The sequence below is a fragment of the Elephantulus edwardii genome, unplaced genomic scaffold, assembly GCF_000299155.1.
Source record: "Elephantulus edwardii isolate Elephantulus edwardi_28Jun2011 unplaced genomic scaffold, EleEdw1.0 scaffold00148, whole genome shotgun sequence".
Classification (NCBI taxonomy): domain Eukaryota; kingdom Metazoa; phylum Chordata; class Mammalia; order Macroscelidea; family Macroscelididae; genus Elephantulus; species Elephantulus edwardii.
In genome coordinates, this window is record NW_006399898.1 from 7,683,855 (window position 1) to 7,707,684 (window position 23,830).

General features: G+C 52.3%; 2 protein-coding genes across 2 annotated transcripts in view; one reads left to right on the plus strand and one right to left on the minus strand.

The window, feature by feature from the left end:
- TRAFD1 (TRAF-type zinc finger domain containing 1) overlaps positions 1-5,523 on the plus strand; it is a 15,658-nt gene extending 10,135 nt beyond the window's left edge. Inside the window, exons 6-11 of the mRNA XM_006894678.1 lie at positions 1,582-1,658; positions 2,613-2,846; positions 3,779-3,899; positions 4,595-4,931; positions 5,131-5,203; positions 5,473-5,523. Of these exons, the coding sequence (XP_006894740.1) occupies positions 1,582-1,658; positions 2,613-2,846; positions 3,779-3,899; positions 4,595-4,931; positions 5,131-5,203; positions 5,473-5,523 (893 nt within the window). The remainder of the gene's footprint in view (positions 1-1,581; positions 1,659-2,612; positions 2,847-3,778; positions 3,900-4,594; positions 4,932-5,130; positions 5,204-5,472) is intronic.
- A 3,394-nt stretch (positions 5,524-8,917) lies between these two features.
- Positions 8,918-23,830, minus strand: part of HECTD4 (HECT domain containing E3 ubiquitin protein ligase 4) — a 133,077-nt gene continuing 118,164 nt past the window's right edge. Inside the window, exons 61-75 of the mRNA XM_006894679.1 lie at positions 23,477-23,684; positions 20,299-20,522; positions 20,019-20,170; positions 17,634-17,740; positions 16,869-16,992; positions 14,595-14,785; positions 13,521-13,667; positions 12,763-12,882; positions 12,065-12,220; positions 11,666-11,769; positions 11,233-11,454; positions 10,613-10,779; positions 10,154-10,349; positions 9,498-9,720; positions 8,918-9,054 (exon numbers count right to left, since the gene is read on the minus strand). Of these exons, the coding sequence (XP_006894741.1) occupies positions 8,918-9,054; positions 9,498-9,720; positions 10,154-10,349; positions 10,613-10,779; positions 11,233-11,454; positions 11,666-11,769; positions 12,065-12,220; positions 12,763-12,882; positions 13,521-13,667; positions 14,595-14,785; positions 16,869-16,992; positions 17,634-17,740; positions 20,019-20,170; positions 20,299-20,522; positions 23,477-23,684 (2,478 nt within the window). The remainder of the gene's footprint in view (positions 9,055-9,497; positions 9,721-10,153; positions 10,350-10,612; positions 10,780-11,232; positions 11,455-11,665; positions 11,770-12,064; positions 12,221-12,762; positions 12,883-13,520; positions 13,668-14,594; positions 14,786-16,868; positions 16,993-17,633; positions 17,741-20,018; positions 20,171-20,298; positions 20,523-23,476; positions 23,685-23,830) is intronic.

A 23,830-nucleotide genomic window follows, 5' to 3' on the forward strand; every position in this document is an offset into this window, starting at 1 on the left:
ATACCTCAGTTGTGTTACATGTCTTTAAATATACAAAATAAGCTGCAGAAAATCAAACACTGCAGCTTTCCATATGTATTGCCTCTTAACGTCAAGAAAACAAAAATTCTTACCACTGGATTCATAGGTGACATCATGATAGATTGAGAAAAAGATTGGAACTGTCAATGACTTCATCTTTCTTAGTTCCACAGTAACTACAGTTGGCCCTAGCAATCAGATCAGGACACATTGTGTGCTGGGAAAGGTCTGGCGTCAGGGAATTCTCCAGATTACTGAGGAGCAATGATGTCAGTTTGAGAGCTAAGATGCAACTGATTCAGACCATGGTTTCAGTCATTTGCTATGCATCTCAGTAAGCTAGTCAGTGAATAAGGATAGAGGAAAATTGATGCCTTTGAGTTGGGGTGTTGGAGGGGGGAGTACTGAATATTCCACGGACCGCCCAGAGAACAAACAGAGAAGGTGAAGCTAGATTGCTCCTTGGAAGCGGAGATAGTGAAGCTTTGTCTCCCATTCTCCGGGCATGAAGCTAGAAGAGTCTGGTCATTAGGGAAGGACATGCTTGGAAAGGTGGAGAGATGTGAGAGAGGAAAACACCCAATTAGGTGAATTCACACGGTGACTATGGCAATGATCTCAAGTGTGCCAGAGATTATAAGGTTGGCACAGGACAGGCCAGGGCTCCGATCTGTTATTTATTGTCAGTAGGAGTTGACTCGATGGCACCTAATAATAAATAAATATACTAAATATATTTACTTTTTGTTTGTGTCTGAAAATACCAATGTCTGTGTGTGTATTGTTGGTTTTCTACTGTGTCTGCTGACTCTCACTCAGTCACTTTCTGCCTCTTTGTTTTTCTGTTTTCTGGTGTGGTGTATGTATACTTCTGGCAGGCAACTGGAAGTATGACCAACTAGGGTGCATTTTAAGTAACTGGATTGGGCATTTAAAAATCATAAATGTGAATTTTTGTAAGAATACACATGTTAAAATGTAGAAACAATGTGGGTTTTGGCCTCAAACCAGTAAGGAGAAGCTGCAGTCTGCTGATTTCTAACACTTTCCTCCCATCTGTAGTCAGAGCCAAGACTAGATAGACGCGCTTCCTAATATTCTCACTCATTTGTTCAGCATTCTAGTTGGGATTTAAATGTGTTTACCTATTTAACTTTGCACAGTTTTCAGTATTTGTACTGCAAGTCTATTTTAGAGTATTTGTCTGTTATTAGTGGATGAGTCTCCTTTCCTTCATCTGGAAAATGATAAGGATCTACCATGAAGTTTTTTCTGAGGATTGAAATAATGCATAAATCGGTGCCTTGAATTTAACATCTGAATCAAATCCTTAATTGAAGTAGCAGGTAAACTGCTGCTACTCAGCTGCTGTTTTGTTCCATAGTGGAAACTTCTGCCTAGGGTTTGTCTCCTAGATGATTTCCTCTGAGGAGTTACTGCCCCACAAATCTCTCTAACTGACCAATCTCAAAGGAAAGGACACTTTGATATAAAGTCTCATGAGGAGGAGGAAAGTTACACGTGGGGGGGGCTCGAGTCTGACAGTGGCCTGATTGGCAGGTGCAGCTGGCGAGACCATGTTGCCTTGTGAGTTTTGTGAGGAGCTCTACCCGGAGGAGCTGCTGATCGACCATCAGGTGCGTTCTTGTTCCTCCAGGGTTTTTAGTAGATTGGGTGCAGGCTGCGCTGGGTCAGACACTGTCGCTGCAGCACCTGTGGTGGGACCAGCAACTCTGCTTCTATCCTGTGTGACCGTGGGTGTGAGAAACGGCTTCATTAAAAGCTGTGCAGTTCCCTGCCAGGGTCATCTGCTTCCATAAAGGTTAAAGCCTCGGAACCCTGTGGGGCAGGTCTGCTGTGTGGGAATTGCACAGCACTCGCTTGGCTTTGGTTCTGGACGCTCAGGGATCTAGTGTGCATGATTCTCTGCCTAGAGGGTGTGTGGCCTTCTGCCCTTCCGCCTCCATGCTTCAAAGGACCTGTCCTTTCCAGACCTCTTTTTTTTTTTAAATTTTTGTGTGCATGTACCGTCAAATCAGAGCTGACATGTACAGGAGGAGATTGTCCTCCTTCTTCGGCAGAGCATCTGGTGGATTTGAACTGTGCGCCTCTGGGCTTGTAGGTGCAGCTCCTTGCCACTAGGCCACCAGAGCTCCCCTTCCAGACCTCTTTGACACCCTTCTTTCAGGAGCTTTTCTGGTGGGGCACACTCGTGGCCAAGTCAGAGCGTATGCTTCCCAAACGCCCTTTACTTGCACTCAGATATTTTGAAATCTTTATGATCTTTTTTTCTAGAAAATTGGTGTGGGTTTTTTTTTTTAATTTTATTTTGTGTGTGTGTGTGTGTGTGTGTGCGCGCGTATGTGTACCGTCAAATGAGATCTGACTGGTACAGGAGGAGATTGTTCCTCCTTCTGCAGCAGAGCATCTGGTGTATTTGAACCGTGCACCTCTGGGATTGCAGTACACCTTTCTGCCACTAGGCCACCAGAGCTCGCCTAGAAAATTTTCAGGCATGTAATTTTCACCCTTAACCAGTGCTTGCTTGCTCTCTTACTTTTTTTTTTTACCCTGTTCTTTTTGAATGACAGACAAGCTGTAACCCTTCATGTGCCTTACCACCACCACTTACCATGGGCAGCTCTTCCCCCAAAGCCACAGTGGTGGAGGACTCTGATGTAATTTTTCAGAAGTTTCTGCAGCAGGCTAACAACTTAGACTCTTTCATGGGCCTCACGCGCTTACCCACCGTGGAAGACAGCATCATTATTCCATGTGAATTCTGTGGGGTGCAGTTGGAAGAGGAGGTACTATTCCATCACCAGGTAAGACTCCTGTCCACTTGACCCTCTGCTGCCCTCCTGGGAACCTAAGGCTGTCAGAACTGAGAAGACCTCTTGAGCCTTTAAATTTCATTCCTATCTCATTTGGGCTTCATGCACCTGTTTCTGCCCTGGTCAGTCTTATGAGCCCCCTCATCCAGGCTGACAAGAGTTTCTCTCTCCCCTTTGGCAGCAGGAACTGTCACATCACATCACAGGATTAAAAGCTTTTGCTTGAGTAGCATGGTGGGTTGGAGAGGAGCTGTTCTTCTGTGGTGAGGCCACTGGAGCCTTCTATTCCAGAAGGCCTGGCAGGGGAGGTCCAGTCCTTGGGCAGGCCCAGTCTGTGGACATCTGTAGATGGAGATGCATTCTCCCTCTAGCTACTTGTCCATTTTTCCAGCTTTGTTTCTCACATGTCATACTAGCATGAAAAGTCTCTTCACAGTCATTTCTCTTAAGAGCCATTGCTTTCAACTTGCAGTGAATGAAGCATTGCCCATCCTGCAGTCCATGCTGTGTCAGTCCTCCTTGTTGAGGGTCTTCCTTTTTCACTGGCCCTCTGCTTTACTTAGCAGGATGCCATTTCTCTAGGTGATGCAGTACAGCTGTGGGTAGAACACTACATTTCATTTTTGGAAACAAGTGCTGTCTCCTAGGGTTGACAGAAGCAACCATGCATAGCTCTGTGGTCAGAATAAAAAAATGCTCTTCTGGGCTTCCAAGGCCAGCCCACCCTTCTAGCTCAGAGCAGAAAGTACTGGCTCCGGTGTTCACAGAAATGATCACTGGTACTTTCAGAGCTGCCCCAAACCCCCAGGGCCTCTTCTCAGGTGGTGGCTACTTCCTCCAGGTAAGGAAAGGGGGTGCTTACCTGGCTCCCTCCCTATGGAATGGCTCAGTGCTCAGGTACTAATTGTGGATTTTCTTGTCAGGACCAGTGTGATCAGCGCCCAGCCACTGCCAACACCTGTGTGATGGAAGGCTTTCTAAGACAGGACTCCCAGTCCCGAGACATCTCGCCAGAGCTGCCCCGGAGGCGTGTCAAACACCAGGGTATTAGCCAGGGCCTGGCCTGGCCTCAGATACACTACTTGCCAGTTGTCATCCAAACCTACTTGTGGGGGCTGCTTGAAGCCCACACTGTCGAGTCCAGGGACATGTTATTCTGTGGCTTCTTGCAGGCCATGCTAGGCTGAGCTGCAGGTATAGCTGAGTGAGTTTACAGGGCCACGTGACTGGTAATCTGTGCTGAGGCCCCTGCCTGCCCTTCATGGGTTGTTGAGCGGGAACCTGCAGGTCTGAGTGTGGCTCTCCTGGGCCTTGCTCCTCACTGATGGTGAGGGCAGAACCACAACTGGACAGCCCTGCCTGCTTTTTCTGGGTCCTTGACAGATTTCTACCTTGAACAGGGTGCATCTTTTAGTGGTGCTCTGACAGGTTTCCCACTTTACACATGTTCCGGCTGTCCAGAGTTTCATTGTGTATGCTTAGGGCACTCAGACTTACTTGTGGTTTTAGTTAAGGGCCTCATGACTAGGCACTTAAACCTTTAAAAGCTTTATCATTACACAGCCCTTTAGAAATTCCAAGCTTGATTGTACACTATTGGTTCCCAGCTTACATTCCGGATAGGCAGCTGTACCTAAGTGTGCCATGGATAGAACGTCCCCAGCTTTGTTGTGGGGTTCTGTCCCATACCCTATTGCTCCTGCCCTAATTCCAGCTCCAGTATCTTACTTTCTTCTCAGGAGACCTGCCTTCCAGCTACATGGATGACATCAAGCAGGAAGAAGCTAAAGGGCCCACCTGCCCTCTGCCTCCCAGCAGACCGCTGAACAATATGCTTGCTACCTGTAACCGACTGTCCAAGGCACCATCAGGCTCCAGGCCTGGATGCCAGCCCAGCCCTCCTCGAGTACTGAAGCTCAGCAACCCTGACAGCCCAGATGTCCAGGGACGGATTCAGAACAGCCCTAACATGGCTCTGGTTCCTGATCACCTTTCAGCAAATCACTCTGCTCGAAATGGCCCAGAAACCCTTGCGCCCTCCTTCCCCCATGGGCCTGTAGGGAGACATGGAGCAAGGTGAGAATCAGCAGCCTGGGTGTAGAGCTGAGTGCAGTGAAGGGCCAGAGGCCTGGACCAAAGGTCTAGTGCCCTCGGCCCTGCAGGGAGGAACTGGGCTTCCCTGGGATGCTGGTCTTCTGGCACCAGTGTTATTTCCATAGATTGTTCTGGCTGTGCTAGGGCATCTTAAGAACTGTGTTCATTCCTCTTTTTTCAGTGGGAGGAGTGAGGGCAGCAGGAGCTCCCGGCTCACCCCCACGGCTGTCAGCTACCGTAACAGAACCACAAAGGTAACTGGATCCAGCCCAGAATGTGCTGGGTGGGGTTGGGGGGGCTCCTGAAAGCAGAGAAGGGGTTGCTCTGGCTGCAGGACTTTGCTCTTGACTTTTGATGAGGGAAGGAGTCTGAGAAGCCTGTGTGTGGCTGGCTGCTAACTGAAATGCCACGTAGGAGGCGGTGTCTGCTTCTGCATATTCAGCCTTTGGAGCCCCTGTCGGCTGGTTGGGGAGGAGCACTCTCTGGCTGGTGCTATGTTTGTTTGTGTTCTGGGGTTCCACAGGCTAAGAGCCCCAAGCAGTCAGGTGCGGGAGATGCAGAAGAAGAGGAGTGAGGCCCTCTGAGCCCCCGTGGTCCTGCCTGTGGACAGCATCACTTGGCGCAGTTCAGCCCTGCCTCTTAGGGCAGAGATTTTACCTTTTTCTAGGTCATGTGGCCACTTTGTGTCTTTGAGATTGTGCTGTGGGAGTTTGGGGTTTCAGGGAGGGTTAGTGGGAAGGCTGTTGAAACATTTTCTGCTTTAGCTGCCACTTGGCAGCAGTTCTTGCCCCTCGACCCACCAGGGCTCTACCTTTGACATCAGGTCACTGCTGCTTTTTGGTGCTGTGTGGTCTGAGGGCAACAAGGGTTCTGGAAGCCTGGGACCCATCTGTGATGGGAGTCTCTTCAATGTAGAGGCTTTGGGAGGAACTTCCTGTTTACACTGTCCCTTCCCACCCTAGAAGTTGGGCAGAGTGCTGGCAGTGTCCAAACTGGTTGCTACGTTTGAGTTAGAAACCAGACTTTGGGGGGGGGGGGGCGGAGCTGAACTAGGTGCATGGCCCAGGGTCTTTGTTTTAAGCTGCTTTCCTGGCATTGGCATCACTGCTTTGGGGTCCTGGTGGAGAGCCCCCTAGTGGGGAAGGCTGGCTCTGCCCTGAGGATGGAGGCCTCCGCACCCCTCTTTTTTGACTATTATTCTTACACAACTTCCGTGTAATAGAAATAAAATTTGTACTTGGAGTTTCTCTGCGTCCCTGGATTGATTCTTTGTTTGCACCCAGTGGAGACTCGGGCGTGGGCAAGCTGACCCTACTGTTAGGGTTTCCAGTTAGCACCTCAGCATAAGCTGCTCCCCTGAGGCCAACATTTAGGGTGAAGTTTCTCTTCTCTTGGATGGGAATCTTGGGGAGACGGATGGTTTGCAGCAGGTCTAGGGGTGACCGGGAGGGGAAGGAGCCCTGCCAGATGGAGTGAGAGCCTCAGAAGCCACAGCCTTTGGTGCCTTACTTAGGCCTCTTCCCCCCAGTGTTGCACGGCTTGCACAGGCCAGCTAACACTTGTGCCATTTTGGGCTTGTGCCCCATTTCCAACACCCTGAAATCACAGAAAAGGGAGGGAAGTTGTCCTACATTTGAGAGTGTCCTTACTCCTCCTCAATAAAGACAGTCTGCCACTAAAAGTTAGCATTTATTACACAGGAACGGTGGGGTTGGGGTGCACTTCCACAGAGTTGTGTTTGTCTAAGTTTGCTGTCTGCTCTGTTTTGACTCTCATAACCTACAGGATGCACAGTGGCCCTTACGGTTCCAAAGCTGTCATCTTACAGGAGCAGCTCTCCAAGGTCCACCCAAGTGGTGACGAGTGAGCCTCAGAGTGTGAGCTGAGTTCTTCTAAATGCCCTTAGAGCTCCCCGCGAGTACGCTGGCCTTCAGAGCTGTCTAAACTGACCGCCAGCACCCAAGGAAGACACAAAGAAATCCCTGAGCCAGAGCACACAGTCCAGCTGCCACGATGGGAGATGGAGGTTAACCTTTGACCTTAGGTTTTTCACAAGAAAAGCATAGTCTTCCAGGGTGCGGTAGAGGCTAAGGTAGTTTGTGAGCCGGGTGGATTCAGAACCATGTCATGTGCAAAGACCAGAACCATTGGCAACACTTTGATTCCCAGCCATGTGGTGGTGCACAAGTCCCAGTGCTGTCAGTAAAGCCCCTGCCCTTTACGCAGCCAGAGGCCAGCACACATGCTGAAGGTGAATCAGAATTAGATGAAGGTTATTTATTGGTGCCACTTTCCTCCTGTAGTGAGCCTCCTTTACACAGCAGTGGTGTAAATAGCATCAAACTGAATGAAAAGTTTGTTAAATGCAACCATAAATAATTATAATAAATATACATCAAGTAACTTTACAGCACACGTGTTTTAGGGCCAAGGCTGGGCTCTGTCTGGACCTCATGTGCTCTCTGGGACAAGCAGTCATGTTAGCAGCAGATATCACAGCTATCACCTGATCAAGTGATGGGCCGACAGGAGCTCCCCAAACCCCTCTTGGGGAGGTAGCTGACAAATTTTCACGTCCGTTCAGGAATAGGAAGGATTGGAGGGTACCAAGGATTTAGGATGAAGGGAAGAGTACAGTAGCCACTTGGAATAAACATAAAGGCTCTTTCATTATGCAGAAATGAAGTACAAGGATCCTTGTCAGGAACACATCCTGATGTGCCCTTCTCAGCGACCCTGTCTAGGGGGCTGTGGCCTGCGGAGGCGACTTCTCCCAATGCAGTGGTTTTGCTTCTTGCTCTCACTTCGACGGCCAGCCTGATGCCACACCACCACCTTGGCCCAGAGCGAGCGAGCGAGCTCTTTACACCATAGTCCTCAATGCACTTCCTAAGGATGGCAGGGAGGGGATGGGTGTTCCCAGCAGGCCAGGGCCACAGCACAGATGGGCAGTCCTCTCCCTCACCAGCCCACACTCAACGTCCACTATTCACAATATCTTACAATAAATACAGCAATGCGATTCAGTGAGACTGGTGAGGCCCAAAATGTCTGAAAGTGTCCAAAAAGATGCCGTGTGCTGCTCATGAACAAAGGGCCACTGGACAAGGCTGGTTTGGGGCACAAATGCACTGGGCAGCTCAGTCCTGACACACACATGGGAGGAGGGGAAGGAGCTGGGTGGGGCCACCTGTACCCCCTGGGATCTCTGGAAAGTCTGAGCACAACTTTCTGAATGGACCTGGTCAGAGTGGTCCTCTGCTCCCCAGGGTGTCGGTGCTGATGCTATGGGTGGGCTGAGCCATGTGGGGTACAAAAGCCACTGTCCCTCCAAGTGCTGGAGTGAGGGTGCACACAGCATGACTCCACAAGCAGCTCAGGTCCCAAAAGACCCTCTGGGCGCCTCCTCCATGAACCCTTCAGACCAGGGGCTAGAGTGTCAGAGCATACAGACTGCCGGGGTTGGGAAGGGGTCTCTCCTCAGGACAACATTCTCCAGTGGGAGGACTTAACACATAAGGCCCCACGTGTGTGTCTAGTGTCGGGGTGACCAGTGTCACCACTCCCAGGCCATGGGCAGGCACAACCTGGTCTTTGGAGTGGAGGTGTCCGCCTGTCTGTGGTCACCTCACCAGCCTCCAGCTCAGTTCTCTGACGAGGACCTGTGGGGCCCTGACATGAGAATCCAGAGGCCACGAGGACTGTCCTGGAAGGTCAAACTCGACACACACTGTCTGGGAACTAAACTATCCTACAAATACACCACAAACAGGCAGCAAAAGAACCAACCCATCACAAAACGCATGGATACAGAAGGTTAAGTCTTCCCCAAGGCCCTGGGACATGGACCAAAGTTGAGAAAAGCAAACTCCTTGCTTGGGCAGGGCCACGGAGGGTTGCTCCGTGAGGCAGGCTCCCCGAGTTGTGGAGCTGATGCCGAGGTGACCGCTGACCTGGGGCTCCTCCTGTCAGCCACTTAGGGGGTCTTCCCGGTAGTGAATGGCACAGCGCAGCTTCTCCAGCATGATCTCCAGTGAGGAGTACTGGGGCAGTTTGATCATGAACATGCAGGTCTCCACGCGGATGTAGCGAGAGTCTGGGGAGCCTACAGGAAGGAGGTCACGTGCAGGTCGGCACCCTGAGCACCCAGGTGGATGCCTCTCAGGCCTGCCTCTGACCCTCAGGGCCCAGCAGGAGCAGAATGAGGGACTGCTTAGCTGGGGAGGGGTGGGAAAAAACCAGACAAATGGCAAATGAAGTGGGTTGAGCCTGACAGTAAGGTGAGTATGTGGGTCAGCAAAATGGTGCTGGGTGCTTTTTACAAATGGAATTATTTTCCATATTTAAAAGATGTTGGCACTTAGAAGTTTTACAATGAAGAGCTTTGTCAACACTGAGACTGTTTCCAGCTTGGAAGGTGGGATGTGCGGGGGGGGCGTGGGGACGGACACGGACGGACGGACTATGCTCCCTGGTTCACATGGCCCTTTCCCTCTCTGTCTCTGGATGTCCCTGCTCCCCGCAGCCACCCCCATTGGGAGGCAGTACCTGCTGTGCCGTCTGGTGGCGCGATCTTCATGGGGTATGGGGGCACATGGGCCGTGTCGGGGCCCCCGTCCTTGCAGGGGCAGGTGAACGGAATGCGCTCCTGATTGCAGGCGAACTTGATGAACTTGCATAGCTCTTCCTGGGCGAACGTCTCCAGCGCACCCCAGAAGAACTCAATGTGCTGGTCTGTTTCCATCAGGCCCACCTGGTACATGGTGTGGGCCTGCAGGCGCCGAGGAGAGTGGCTCCTGAGCTCCTACCCTGGGTGGGACTGGCCCACCCATAGAGTTTGGAGAGGGGGTCACACTGAGGCTGCCTCAGGGGATGGTCATGCACTACTGTGTGACTCTGTGTGATCTGTGTGCTGGGCCCCCAGACCTACTATCTCAACCCTCTGCGGCAGATCTGTGCAGGGTGCCCATTGAAGGTGATGCGCCTGAGTAGGGCCCCTCTGCCGGCCAGGAGCCACGCCAGAGGGCCAGGGCTGGGCTGGGTGAGGAGAGCACGGGGTGCTGGATGGGGGCAATGGCTTCCCTCCGGGTAGTGGCCTCAGGCCTGAGCTCTGGAGGCAGGCAGCCTGTCCTGGTTCAGTCTCACTCCACCAACCCTGGCCACAGGTCCCTGGCCTAGGACTTCTAATCACCTTGCCCACCTACCTTGAGAAACTCGAGGTTGATGTAGGGGAGCCCGCAGGTGCGCAGCTCCATCTCCAGTGGGCTCAGTGTGGTGAGCAGCTGCAGTGGGATGATGGAGCCTAGGCCGGCCCGCACAGCCGTCATGCACTCCACGTTCTGCAGCTCGCGAAGCCGCAGGCTCCGGATGGCAGCTGCATAGATGTCCTTGTTCTCCCACCTGCTGGGCGAGGGGCCAGGTGAGTGGATCCTGGAGGGGGGCATTGGGGTGCACCTTGTCTGGACCCTCTCAGCAGCTCTACCCCTGCCACCGCCTCCGGGGGGGGGCGGTTTGGCAATGCCCCTCAGATGAGGCTGCCCCATTGTTCTTGCTGCCTCCCATTGGTGTAGTCAGGCTGCTGTCATCTGACTTAGCCCCTCAGGCTGCTGCCCACATCCTTGCCCATCCCTGGGCACAGGGGTCAGCCCTGTCCGAGTACTCACGCCACGGGAATGTGCCGGCCACGGCTGCACAGCTCCACTTCCTCGCCTGTCATGCTCGGGTAGGTGAACCTGCAGCAGGGCCGGCAGGGGCCCTCGGGGCTCTCCGAGGCCAGGTGCTGGGAGGCAATCTCCGCACATAGAGCCTCCAGCTCTGTCTCATCGTTGATCTACAAGTAGAGAGAGGTGATGACCTATGGGCCATGGGGACATGTGCTGAGGGCAGAAAGGGCCCTGCATTCTCAGGAGAAGGCTGGTCTGTGTGGAGAGGGGAGTTTGCTGTCCGTGCCTGGCCAGCTTCAGATGACCACTAGGAGCTGAGCTCTCTTGCTGAGGACCCATGATCCTCCCACCACATCTGTTCAATCAAGGACGAGGGCCCTTCACGTGGCACATGGGCCACAAGCACTCGGAGAGGATGAACCAGCAGGCTGGCCAAATCATTGCCTGCTCTGCTGCAGCCAGAAGGTGGACCGTGTCACAGCCTCGGTCCCCATGAAGGGGGCTTTCCACACAGATGGCGTACGTGACAGATCGCTCCTCAGGGATGCTCCCTGGCAGCGGCTACAGAGGGTTGTCAGGGACCCAGGACATTGCTCCCCACAAGTGTGCCTTTCACATACACTCTCGAATTTCTTGACATAATTATAGGTAAGAATGTCTGCTTCTTTCAGGTCCAGGTCAGGGTCCAGGGGCTCTCCCACCAATGTCTTCCAGAAGGAGGGCAGGAGGTCCAGGGGAAGTGGGACGTCTGCTCGAATAGCAATGCCCAGCAGTTGTCCCAGGAAGTGCAGCAGCTGCTCCTCTGAGTAGGTGATGGGGCTCGGGGTGAGGATGTACTTGCCCTGGAAGGGAAGGCACAGTGAGGGATCCAGGGAGAGCTTAGCCTGCTGCCAGGATGCCAGCCCTATCTAAGCCAAGAGTGACAGTCTGGTTTCACCCAGGCTAGGATGGCTGCTGAAGGGCTGGGGGCATGCCTGGCCCTGCCCCTGGGGCCCCAGAGCTGGTGAGATTAGTGCCTCATCAGAGGCCTCGACTGCCAGTGCTCACTCGCACCTTGTTCTTGTTGACAGCTGAGCTGGGGCACAACAGGAGTAGTGATAGCGCCGAACTCTGCAGCTCCTTGCACACCTGCCACAGGAAGTGCCGGAAGGAGCCACCTGCAGGGTGATGGAGACCCCTCAGCACCTGCATCCACCTGGCTGCCCTTGCCAGTGCACCCCTTTCAGGCCGAAGGGCCCATCCATGGGAGTGGGGACCGCAGGGCTTGGGATGGGGTGGACACTCAGGGCACAGTCCCTGCTTCCATGTGCTCAAGTGAAGGAGGAAGTGGCTTTGCTGATGGAGGGTAACTGGAAGCTTAGGGTACAAACAAGCCCTTGGGCGAGGAAGGACAGTCACTGACAGTTCTAGGCCAGGCCTCCTCCCTCCACCTTACTGGACAGAGTCACTCACTGGTGCCGTGGACCTCCTCCCCAATGAAGCGGATGTTGAAGGCGTACGTGGGGTCACCGCCGCTGGCCAGCTTGACACACAGCTGAGACGAGGGCACTGAGGCCAGCTGCCTGGCAGCCTGGCAGAAGTAGGAGTTTTCGGATGCCCGGATTTCCCCTGCAGGAGGAGGGAGGAGCTGACCACGCGGGACAGCCACTGCCCCACACCCACACTTGCCTTCTCTCAGTCCTTGGGCATCCAAAGGCCTTGGCGTACATGCTGTCCTCTGCCTTCCCCGTGCTCATGGCCAGCTCCTCTCCTCCTTCCATTTCCCCAGGGTGGAATCCATGCCATCCATATCCCACTTTCCCTCATCTCCACTCTAAGCAGAGACTCCAGCTCCCTGTTACCATTTTCCTCGTCTCTGGAGCCGGGGCCTGGATCCCTCAGCCCATCTCCCAGCCTCCCCTGCAGGTGGATGTGGCCATGCTGAGACCTGGGCAGCAAGTAGACAGGAGAGGAGCCAGTCCATGGTGGGGTGCTTCCTCCCCAGCTGCCTGGGGTGTGGAGATCAGGTGGACCCAGGTGTAGGAAACAGGGACTGTGAACAGCAGCCCTGCACGCCTGTCCTGCAGAGTCTTTTCTCATGAGAGACACCATGCGTACTCTGCTGAGGTGGCTGCTGCCTTGCGTGCTCTCCTCTTTGTGGCCCATCCTACCTCCCACAATTTCCAAGGGGTCCAAGGTGATCTCGGGCGCCGCGTGATCAGCTGTCCTCTGCACGGTAGCGTTGAGCACCCGGTTCATCACGGTCACCTTTGTGTCATAAAATATCAGTCCTGGAGAGAGAAACATAGGGGAGGGACTCAGGTGGCGGTTTCTTTCTTTTCCTCGATCACTCTGGGGGCCAGGGAGGCCAGGATGCCCCCCACTTGTTTATTGTCAGGGTCCACTCACAGGCCTGGCTGTGGGACTACCCAGTGTCCTGATTCTGACCCTGGCAACTGGTTGGCTTCCTGCTACATTTCAGTTATTTACCCTTTGAGTCTTTCAGCTCAGAAGAACACCTGGCTGACAGAAATACAGTAAGAAAAAGGGTGAGTCTCCTCATTGAAACAGCACAAAATGAAAACCAACAGTGTCCATCAGTTGTGAAGTGGCACCTTCCCAGTGGGCCGCCATGGACACTCAAGGCGTTGGTCAGTCGGCCTGGGCCGATACAGAGCACGCCGAGCACAAGGAGGGGAAACAGGAATTTCTGGAGCAGAAAAATCTGGAAAGGCATGCACTCAGCTTTTAATAACAGTCACCTCAAGGGTGTGCAAAATCGGGGTCAGTGGAGGGTGGGGGCATCTCCCTAGGCTCACTGCCTAGACGCCAGGCAATAGCTGGTGGCTCCCCCTGCCTGTTCCCGCCTGCCCTCCCCTCCTGCTGTGCCCACTGTGGGCTGTGGGCTTGGTGATGGTGGTGCACTGACCTTTGGCCTCCTTCAGCAGGGCTGCAATGCTGTGAGCGTACACATGTGTCTGGCGCAGCTCCACCAGCGGTAGGAAGAAAGTCTCCAGTGTGGTGTTCAGGGACTGCAGCAGGGCGAAGCGCAGACGCAGGCTCTCAATGGGCACATCTGTGGGCAGAAGGGTAGGCAAGCTGACCTCAGCCCAGTGAGGCTATGACCGCTGGTCCCTTCCTGGGGAAGGTCACTGGGAGCTCCCACAGTGGATTCTGTTCCTGGGCCTTGGAGAACTGTCTGCACTTGAGCCCTTAGCTGCCTTGATCGGCACTTTGCAGAGCAAAGTGGGAGACAAGGCCGGTTAGATGAGAGGTCCTGGTCCCCAGGCCACTGCTGGGGCCACTATTTATTTTCACTTCTCATTCTCATATAATCATAGCCTTGCAGGAAGTTGGGTAACTCGTACAAGGTCCCGTGTGTCTCTTACCTGGCACCTGCAGGGTAACACCAGGCAGCAAAACAGAAGGCTGGTGCAGCCACACTGTCTGTTCATCCCCAAAGCCGGAAAGGGGCTCCTTCTCCTGTGCCCAACTGACCACCTCAGAAGGGGTGTGTCCAGGAAGGCCAAACCAACCCTGCTGCTGTCTGTGTTCTGCTGGGCACCTGGCCACAGTCGGAACAGCCCAGGGGACCCCTGTTGGCACACTGAGATACGCACATTCGTATCTGGGGGGAGGGCAGCTATGGGAAGCTGTTTTTTGTTTTCTTTGTGCATTCCTGGATTTAAGGACAAATGCTTGCCATTCTCTTGTGCTTACATATGAAGCCCTACCACAGGCCATCAGACTCTCCTATGAAGATGGTGCCTGATGTGACAGAGGTTGGCCCTCCTGTCAGAATGCTTGTGTCACCATGAACATCCAGGTAAGCTCCACAGTCAGAGCTTCTGGTCACTCCCTGTGCTTTGTCCAGCTCCCCTCACCTGGCTTAGGGCAGGTGTCAACAGTGTGTGCTGGGAGGGGCTCTTCTACGCAGCCCTGGGCCACTGTGGGATATACTGAGGGTGGGTCCCCCAAAGGCATGCTTGCAGGGGCCACCTACTCAAGAGACAGGCCACTCTGGGGTCAGCCGTGTCTGCAGGGTCCAGGTACACCTCATGGGGATGAAGGCGTGCAGGTGTGATGGCAAGGTGGCGGCACAGCCGGTTGATGTACTGCACTAGTGCCACGTCCATCTCTAGGGTCCACTTCCTCGAGGCCTTTTGAGCATGCCGGACGTCAATGCAGGCACACCTGGGCCGGGAGAGAGGGAAGATGGGCCAAGGCTTGACCCTCAGCACCTTGCCCCAGGCAGTTGGGCTGAGGTTAAGGGTGGGCTCCAGAGTCCTTCGTGGACATCTACACGGTGCTTAAAGTAAGCATCTAAGGAAAACATATGCTGACTTTTGAGCCTCAGCCTCTCAGTCTGAAAAATGGAGACAGCAGTCACGTGGGCCCCCCAGCACTGTGATGAGGGTGTGCTCACAGCAGGGATGCGTTCAGTCTGGTGCCTGACACGTTCTGAGAGCCCAGCCAGTGCTGTTACTGAAGGTGTTGCCCCTGGACACAGCAATCGCCGTCCCAGGGATCTACCCTCCCCAGGGATCTGGAGAAACAGACAAGATGCGTGAGGGCAGCAGTGGGAAGGACCAGTCAGTCACGGCAGCATGAGGACACCTCAGCACCATCCAGGCACTGGGAGTGGCTCCACCGCACCCTCCTCAGGGCAGGCTATTCCAGAGGCGCAGGCCTACTGCCCTCGAGCTGAGGCGGACCCACGGTGACCCTGGAGGACGAGCAGAGTCACTCTGACATTTTCCGAGGCTGTTGGTCTTTATGGAAGCACACTGTCTCATCTTTCTCGCATGGAATGGTTGGTGGGTTTGAACTGTTGACTTTCATTAACAGTCAGCTCTTTCAATCATTTAAAATTCTCTTTAATTAGTCATATGATAGGAGGGATAAAAAGAAAAATGCCGAGTCCAGACAGGCTGTCCTGTCTGGTCCTATTTCTACAGTAATCTAAAAGTGTTACCTCCAGAAAAATGTTTGGTGCTGTGTCAACACAGCATGACCACAGTGACTGTGGGTGCAGAATGAGAGAAACCCACCGGCATCGTGTTGGGTTTTTATCAGCCAGGCGAGTCATTGTGAAGGTGTGAGCCACAGAAGGCTGGGGGTGGAAGGGGGGGGGCAGGGGGAAGAAAAGAGCAAGGAACCAGCCCCGTGGACTCAAGCAGCCCCAGGGCTGTGACAGCTCCTGCGGCCGTCACACACTGTCGCAGGACAGTGAGGGTGTGGCAGGCTTGCTCCATTGCATATTTGACCCACAACATGGTCAGAGCCAGACCTCAGCTTCTGTTCTGACCAGAGGCCCCTCTGGCCTCTTTCATCTGGCTGGCCTAGAAGAGACACCTCTGGCTGCTCTGACCAGTGTAGGGGGTGGGGAGAGGATGTGCCAGGCCTCCCCACAAACCCGCCCACTACCTCCCACGAGGGAGCCTGCTGCTGTCACAGATTCCTCCCTTCCTAGTCTGCATCCTGTGTCTTCCCTTCCCACGCTCCATACAGCATCTGCCTTTCAACCACGGAGCCTGAGCGGTAAGAGGTTCAAGACTTTAGTTGCTAATAAAAGGTCGTTAGCTCACACCCTGCAGCCATCCTGCATGAGGATGAGTCAGTCGGCTTCCAAAAAAGATCCACGTCCTTGGAGGTCCTGGGGTAGTTCTGCTCTAAGTCAGAATCAACTTGATGGCAGTGGGATTGGTTTGTGTTATCTTTCAACAAAGACCCCAGTCAGTCCTCGGTCTGGTTTCTAGAATCCAGTTCCAAGAACTTGTCCTCCCCACCACAAAGCCAAGGCAAATCCAGGGGGTGATTCTGAAGCTGCCATTAAGGTACAAAATGCCAGCGCCAACCTGGTGGTGATTCTCAGGTCTGAGCCGAGTTCTGAAAGGCCAGTGTTGGCAGGCACTCTGACTGTGACTCCACACACAGGTGGTGGGTGAGGCGTGGAAGAGGAGGCTGTCAGGAGCAGTCAGAGGGATTGATTTGGGACTGAGGGGTTGAGAGAGAACCTGGTTTGTGTGGCCCTGGAGATGTAGAAGCAGGGGGCTTGCTGGGCTCGGGGGCCAGAAGACTCAGAGGAATAAGACAATTTAGGAACAAAAAATCTCTCAGGCAAGAGTCTAGAAGGAAAAACTGAGATTGCTTTCAAAGAGGATGAAAAACCCACTCAGTTATAAAAAAGTAGAAAATAAGAGCATCAGAAGGGAATCAGAAAAAGGGGGGGAAGTGGACAGGATGGCTCCCCAGAAAATATGATCCTCGCCCTCACCTCTCAAAATGAAGGTCGTAACCACAGGATAAAATCGCCCTCCAGATGCTGCGGATATCTTGCTTGGCTCGGTCAATAACAAACTTCTGAAATCCTTCCAAGGTCAGGTATTTTTCCTCGGGGACTGAAGGAAAAGTCAAAGCAGCATGAAGAGTTTGGTGAAGACTGTGCGGTGTGGCCCCACAAGCCATTTTCCAGACTAAGCCTCCTGGGTCCCCCTAGGGCTCCACAACTCCTGGTCATCCACCCCTGCTGGCCCAATGTGTAGTCAGTCCTCCCGACCCTACAAGCTCTCTGGGCCCTCGGTCCCACTTCATCAGGCTGGTCACCAAACGGTGCGTCTGTTCCCTAAGGTCTCCTCACATGGAAGACATATCCTGACCACCCACAGTCATTTTGGTGACAACAGCTTTTCCCCAACTGTGTGGGTCTCTAGAAGGGTTTATTGACCTGGAGCAGATCAGAAGCTTACACAAGTGTCTTCTAGAAGAAAATTCCCAAATCTTTACTCCTCAGGCACAATAATCTGTTCTTCCTCTTGGCTGTGTGGATTTCTGAAACTCCTACTTTAACCTATGCAAGTGCTTGGTCATCAAAAAGGGCACGACACTGGGGACTAATCAGTGCTGGCTGGGTGTGTTTCCCAGGGTCTCTGGAAATGCTGCCCGGCCTGAACTAAGACCCAGAGGAGTCCAGGGCCCAGGGAGCAGGAGTCATATAGTGGGCTGACTCCAGGAGGAGACTGGCCCCCAAGTGTTCGCTCACCTTCTGGCTTCTTGGTGGGTGACTTCTCTGGGTCCTTTTCATCAGGTTTACTCTTTTCTGGGGACTTGGGCTTCACGGTTGGCTTCTTCTCACTCAAGGCGGTCCTGCTGTAGAACAAACCATAGACTCAGAACTGTGCATGTCCACACCCATCCTCCTGAGAAGCGCACCCATTCACAGCCCCAGACCCCTACTGATGCTGTAGGCAGGGCTGTTCAAGGTCACCTTGTCTCTGACCCAAAAGTTTACTGAGACAACAAGGATGACAAACAGATGGTGTGCTAGGTGAAACCCTGAAGAGAAACTTCACAGACACACTTGGTCCTGAGGGCTGAGCTACCCAAGGGGGCAGGCACAGCTGTTTGTGCTGTTAGGTGCTGTCAAGTCATAGCAACCCTGTGAACAACAGACCTGAATTCTGTCCTGTCCTGTGCCATCCTTACCATCTCTTATACATCTGAGCCCACTGTTGCTGTCACCATGTCTACCCATCTTGATGAGGGTCTTCCTCTCTTTCACCGACCCTCCACCCTTCCAAGTATGATAATCTTTTCCAAGGAATGGCATCTCCCAGCAACGTGTCCAAATATGAGAGATGAAGCTTTGCCATCTTTGCATCCCAGTCAAGCTCCAGCTGCACCTTTTCTAAGACAGACTTTGGGCCGTCCATGGGATGTTCAGTGCTCTTCTCCAGCACCACAACTCAAAAGCATCAAGTCTTCTTCTGTCATCCTTATTCACTGTCCAGCTCTCAGATGCACAGCAAGTCATTGAAAAAGTCCATGGCTTGAATCAAGCACACCTTAGTCTTCAAGCTGACATGATCACTCTTCTGTATTTTGGAGAGGTCTTAACAGTGGACTTGCAAAAGCAATACCTCTCCTTATCTCTTGACAGCAGATAATGAGAGTGCTGATTGTGGATCCAAGCAATACGAAATCACTACCAGTGTCAATCCTCTCTCCATCTCTATCATGATGTTGTCACTCACTGGCCCATTAGTAAGGACCTTTGTCTTCTTGATATTAAGACACAGTCCATATCAAGCCTTTAATCTTCTGCAGCAATTGCTCCACTGACCCCTCACTTTCAGCAAGATACGTCATCTGTGTAGTGCTGGTTGTTGATGAGTCTTCCTCTAATTCTGATGCCACATTCTTCTTCCTAGAGTCCAGCTTCATGAATTATTTGCTCAGGACGGAGATACAGCCCTGACGCACACTGTTCCTGATTTTAAACCTGATTTGTGTTTCCTTGTTTAATGTGGACAATTGTGGACAGATTTCATATGAGCACAAGTAAATGTTCTGGGATCCCCATTCTTCTCAAAGTTACCCATAGTCTGTTGTGATCCACACAGTATTTAAAAAAACATTACTGGAAACCTCACTTCCTTGTGGCACCAGTCACTAGGGCCCAAGAGCCCCATGTGGCCAGTGCCCATCACATGGACCAGTAGCTGGAGAACATTGGGCTGTCACAGGAAGGTCCATGTAACTGTGCTGTAGAAGCGCCACTCAATTAATGGGAAGCATCTGATCATGAACAACTAGTCTGGAGATGCTGACTCATAGCTGACCCTCCAAAGGCTTTTGGGAGGTGGTAAACTGCATGGAATTCACTCCACAGCTGTTGTTTTGTAGTACAGAGAATATCATGAGGCTCCACAGGGGAAAAGACCCGAGGAGCTGCTCACCAGGAAACTGTGGGGCAGCCTCCTCTGTCACGTGGGGTCACAAGGAGCAGAGTCACCAATGGCACACAACAGCAGTGACAGAAGACAAGGACTGGGAAAGTCCTTTTACACAGAGATGACATGAGAGATGATTACAAAATACAGATAGCAAGATACCAACATGGTATGTCACACTCAACATCTGCACTTAAAGAAGGTGTGTATCTATTTACAAACATAGCAACATTCTGGAAGAAACTGGTCACAGGTCATCTCAGGCAGAGGAACCAGGAGGGAACAGGGGAAACTTCACTGCATCTGTTTCTGAACTTGGAGCCACTTCAGGGTGAATTCAGCCACTTAAGAGTTAAGGCAACATGCAGATGCATACACAGATGCTTCACTTTTGGAGAGTAAATGTAATCTACACATGGAGTAATCTCACCATTTGCAACACGCAGATAAGCATTTCCGAACCTTCCTACCATAACTGAGCAGTGCTTTCATAGTCAGATGAAGTTAAAAGCATTTGTTAAAAACTCTAGTCCTCTTCCTAGTCCAGCCTCGCCCGCTCTCTAGCCCATACATGCCAGTTTCCTTCACTTCTGGAGAAACCCAAGTAACCACTCGTGTGGGAAAGCTGAGACCCGGAAGACCTGCAACAGAGGCGAGCAGAGCCATGGTCAGCTCCTCCTGAGGCCTGTGCCCACCTGACGCTGTTGAGCACGGCCTTGTCCTTGGCAGGTGGCTTGGAGACGGGCCGCTTGGTGCTCACCACCTTCATGGGGTGCTGCTCCTTGCCGGCTTTGCTGTACTTGCTTTTGTCAAACTTGGGCTTTGGCACACCGTACTTCCTCAGGATCTGCAGACACAGGGATGTGAGTGGAGGCTCAGCTTGTCCTGCAGGACAGCCCCCTCATTCCCAGCCTTCATCACCTCATCCCCTCCACCCCGAGGCCCAGCCCTGGTCGTCAGGGCACTGGCGTCTACCTGGGTGAGCTGATCTTCAAGCACCTTCTTGGGCGGCCGGACGTTGGTGAAGAAGAGGTGGAGGAGGTTCCCTGGTGTCTGGGAGTTGATCTGCTCTTTGCTGAGGTAAATGTCTGACACTTTGATGGGCTTTGCTGGTGTTAGGCTCAGCATCTGCTCGGAGTGGGCACAGCTCTTGAAGATTTCTGTCAGCACCTCTCGGGCCCCAGGCACCAGCTTCTCACCTGTGACCCAATAAAGAAGAAGCAAACAATTCTGCCATGGGCATGCTTAGGCCAGGAAAGGCCCAGTCAATGCTTTGTTTTTCATAAACATATTTCTTCTTTCCTTAAATTGAGGTGAAATTCACATCACTTATAATGAATCATTGTCAAGTGAGTAATTCAGTGGCATGCAGTCCATTCACAAAGCTGCACACCCTGAAAGGGACACCCTGCACCTACTAAGCAGTCGCTTCCAGGCAGGCAAGCAGCTGATTCTAAAGCTGAGTAGTAACAGGCTCCAGTTGAGAGGACAGGTCATCAGGAGCACTGCTCTCCCCACATCCCCAGCCTTCCTGACAGCTGGGTGGGCCTGTGCCCACTTTCTCCTGAGGGAGGCATAAGCAGGAGGGATGGAGACCCCTATGAGGGCTGGGGTCTCTCTGCTCTGCATTTGCCCCCTTTCACTGGTGACATGAGCCTCGGGGTTGGGTTCCACATGCACACGAACAGCCATCTGCTGCAGCAAGGGCCCCTTGTGGCACTGTGGTTTAAATGCCTAGCTGCTAATCAAAAGGTCAGTGGTTCAAACTCATCAGCTGCTCCAGGGGAAGAGAGATAACAGTCTGCTTCCGTAAAGATAACCACCCCACAGGAACCCCTATGGGCAGTCCTGCTTTGTCCTATGGGGTCACACGACTTGGAATTGACTTCATGGAAGTAGATCTGGGCTTTTGGTTCCTGGAGCAGATTAGCAAGTCTTATTTTAAACAACATGATCATGGCACATAATCCCGAAGGAACAACAGGCTCTGCAGCCAGCAAGCATTCTGGTAGCAACCCATCAGGTTCATTACTACACTCCCAGAGAAACACTTCTAAACTGGTACAGTGAGTGGGGAAAGAACAGTTTCTCATTTACAGGATGCTGCCCAACAGCGTGAGAAAACAGACACTTTTTTTTTCTTTTTCGAGTGATGCAGAAAGGGGCCTGAGCGGGGCAGGGGTTAAGCACTTAGCTGCCCCTCATCTGCCCTGTAGGAGAACAATGGGGTTGACTGTTCCCATAAAGGTAACAGCGTCTGAGCCCCTATGGGGCAGTTCTACTCTGTCACAATCGATTCCCCAGCAGCAGGTATGGGGAGCTGTAACCAGGGGTTCCTGATTCCCTCTGTCCAGGGACAACAACCAGGGCAGGCCCAGTTGTGGTAAGACAAGCACGGAGCCCTCACAGGCCTGGACAGGGAAAGTGTGAGAGCTGGCCTGCTGTGGGCGGCCCTGTTTTCCACCTCCACGGGGCTTAGTCTCGCCAGATTCCTATTGCTTCCTGTCAGCAGAAAATATTTGTACTTTCCTCCTCTGACAGATTCCTGCTTTACATGGATCTGGCTTTGGGAAGCTTCACTGCATGTGTGTGGACACCGCAGGAGCTGACCCAACACAGCCACACCATATGGTATGTGCCATAGCCCTGGACAGATAAAGGTGCCGCCCCAAGACCAAGTTCCTTAGGCCTTTAAAATCAGTTCTGAGTTCAGTTCATACTCTAAGGGTGAAAAGACTGCTAAGGCATTAGCCGTGGTGGAAAATGACCTCAGATCCAAACAACAGGCCCGTGAAGTGAGCACCACCTCATATGGGGAGGTCCTCAGCATAACCAACCAGCTGGAACCCAAACAGTGCTCAGAAACCAGTGCTCAGCAACTCAGAGAGAGGGTGGAAGAGCACTGTTACCCAGAAGGTCCTCCTCCCCCCGCGCCAGTGCCACCAGCTAACCGTATAAACACAGATGAGAAAGAAATCTGCTCTTTAAACCTTTTCCTGAACGACAATAAAAACGTTCTCACCAAATCTCCAAGCCCAAATAATGCGTGAGGTCAAGAAAACTAAGGGCAAAAATGGGGCAAGTACTGCCTCGTGGCAGCAGAGAGCTGACGGGGCAACCCTGCACCACACCCCACACACAAAACCAACGAGGGCCAGGGCGAGGGCAAGGGGCACTGATCTGGAGCATAAAACTCAAACTTCTCCCGCTGTCAAGCCGACTGCAGCTAATAGCAATCCTGCCAGACAGAAAACGGCCCTGAGGTTTCCCAGTCTGGAAGTCTCAGTGGGAACAAACTGCCTCAGGTTTTTGTTTTTTATTTTAATTTTATTATTGTGTGTGTATCATCAAATCAGATCTGACTGGCACAGGAGGAGACTGGCCCTCCTTCTCCAGCGGAGCATCTGGTGGACTGCATCAGTCTTAACCCGCAACTTAAGGGGCATCAGACCCTCAGGAATCTGCCCTGGAGCACGTGAGAGAGTCATCTTCCAACATACTTGGTACATTCTAGCACCATCAAAACTCACTAGACAAGCGTTTGAATCGAGTACCATGTGACCCTCCAGTGAGTTTCTGAGGTTGTAATAATTTGGGAGGTGAGTACTCATCTTTCTCCCAAGGACTGAATGGTGAATTTGATGCACTAGAGATGTGCAGCCTATAGATTAGCAGTCAGCTCTCTGTAAAAGATTGATTGCTACTGTTAGGTACTGTTGAGATGGAACCAACCCACAGCTGACTCTCCAGTGAGTTTTCAGAGTCAGTAAATCACACAGGGGGAGACTGTCCAGCTTTCTCTTGCAGAGCAGCCGGGATTTGAATCACGTACCTTTGCCTTGGCAGCACAATTCCTTACCACTAAACCACGAAAGCAGAATAAATAAGCACACTTGGACTTCAACAAGAAGCCCAGCTAAGGAGACAGCACTGGAGGCAAGCTCACGTCCTGGCCTGATCCAGGCTGGGACTGAGCCTGGGGTAGTGCCCTCTGTGTGTCCCACGGCGATGCTCACAACAGCCACTGGAGTGAGTCTTTAATCTGGAGTTAGTCTGTAATCTCATCTCTCTCCCACCACCTCCATCATTCTCAAATCCTTCGCAAAATTAGCAACTTACATTTACTTCCCTCCTCCTCACCCCTGCAACTTACCTTTAATTGACTTATCATTGAAATAATCTTCTAACCCTGGGCTGCCTTGCGTATCAAATAGACTTTGATTGACTACAGACACAGTTAAAATCTCCTCTGTTGACATTTCCATCAATTCATCTTCACCATCCAAACTTGACAAACCAATCAGATCATTATTGTTGAATAAACTGGCTCGAATTTTCTCGATTTTGGCTCGGGATCTTATCTGCGTGAACAAAGAGAAGGGTCAGGATTTGAACAGCAACCAGCTGCTCTGTGCTGCCTTCTGCAGAGCCACTGTCTGTCTGTCTTTGGTGTGACGTGGTATCCCTCAGCTAACCCCCTAGTCATGACCTCAGCTGTAGTGCAGGT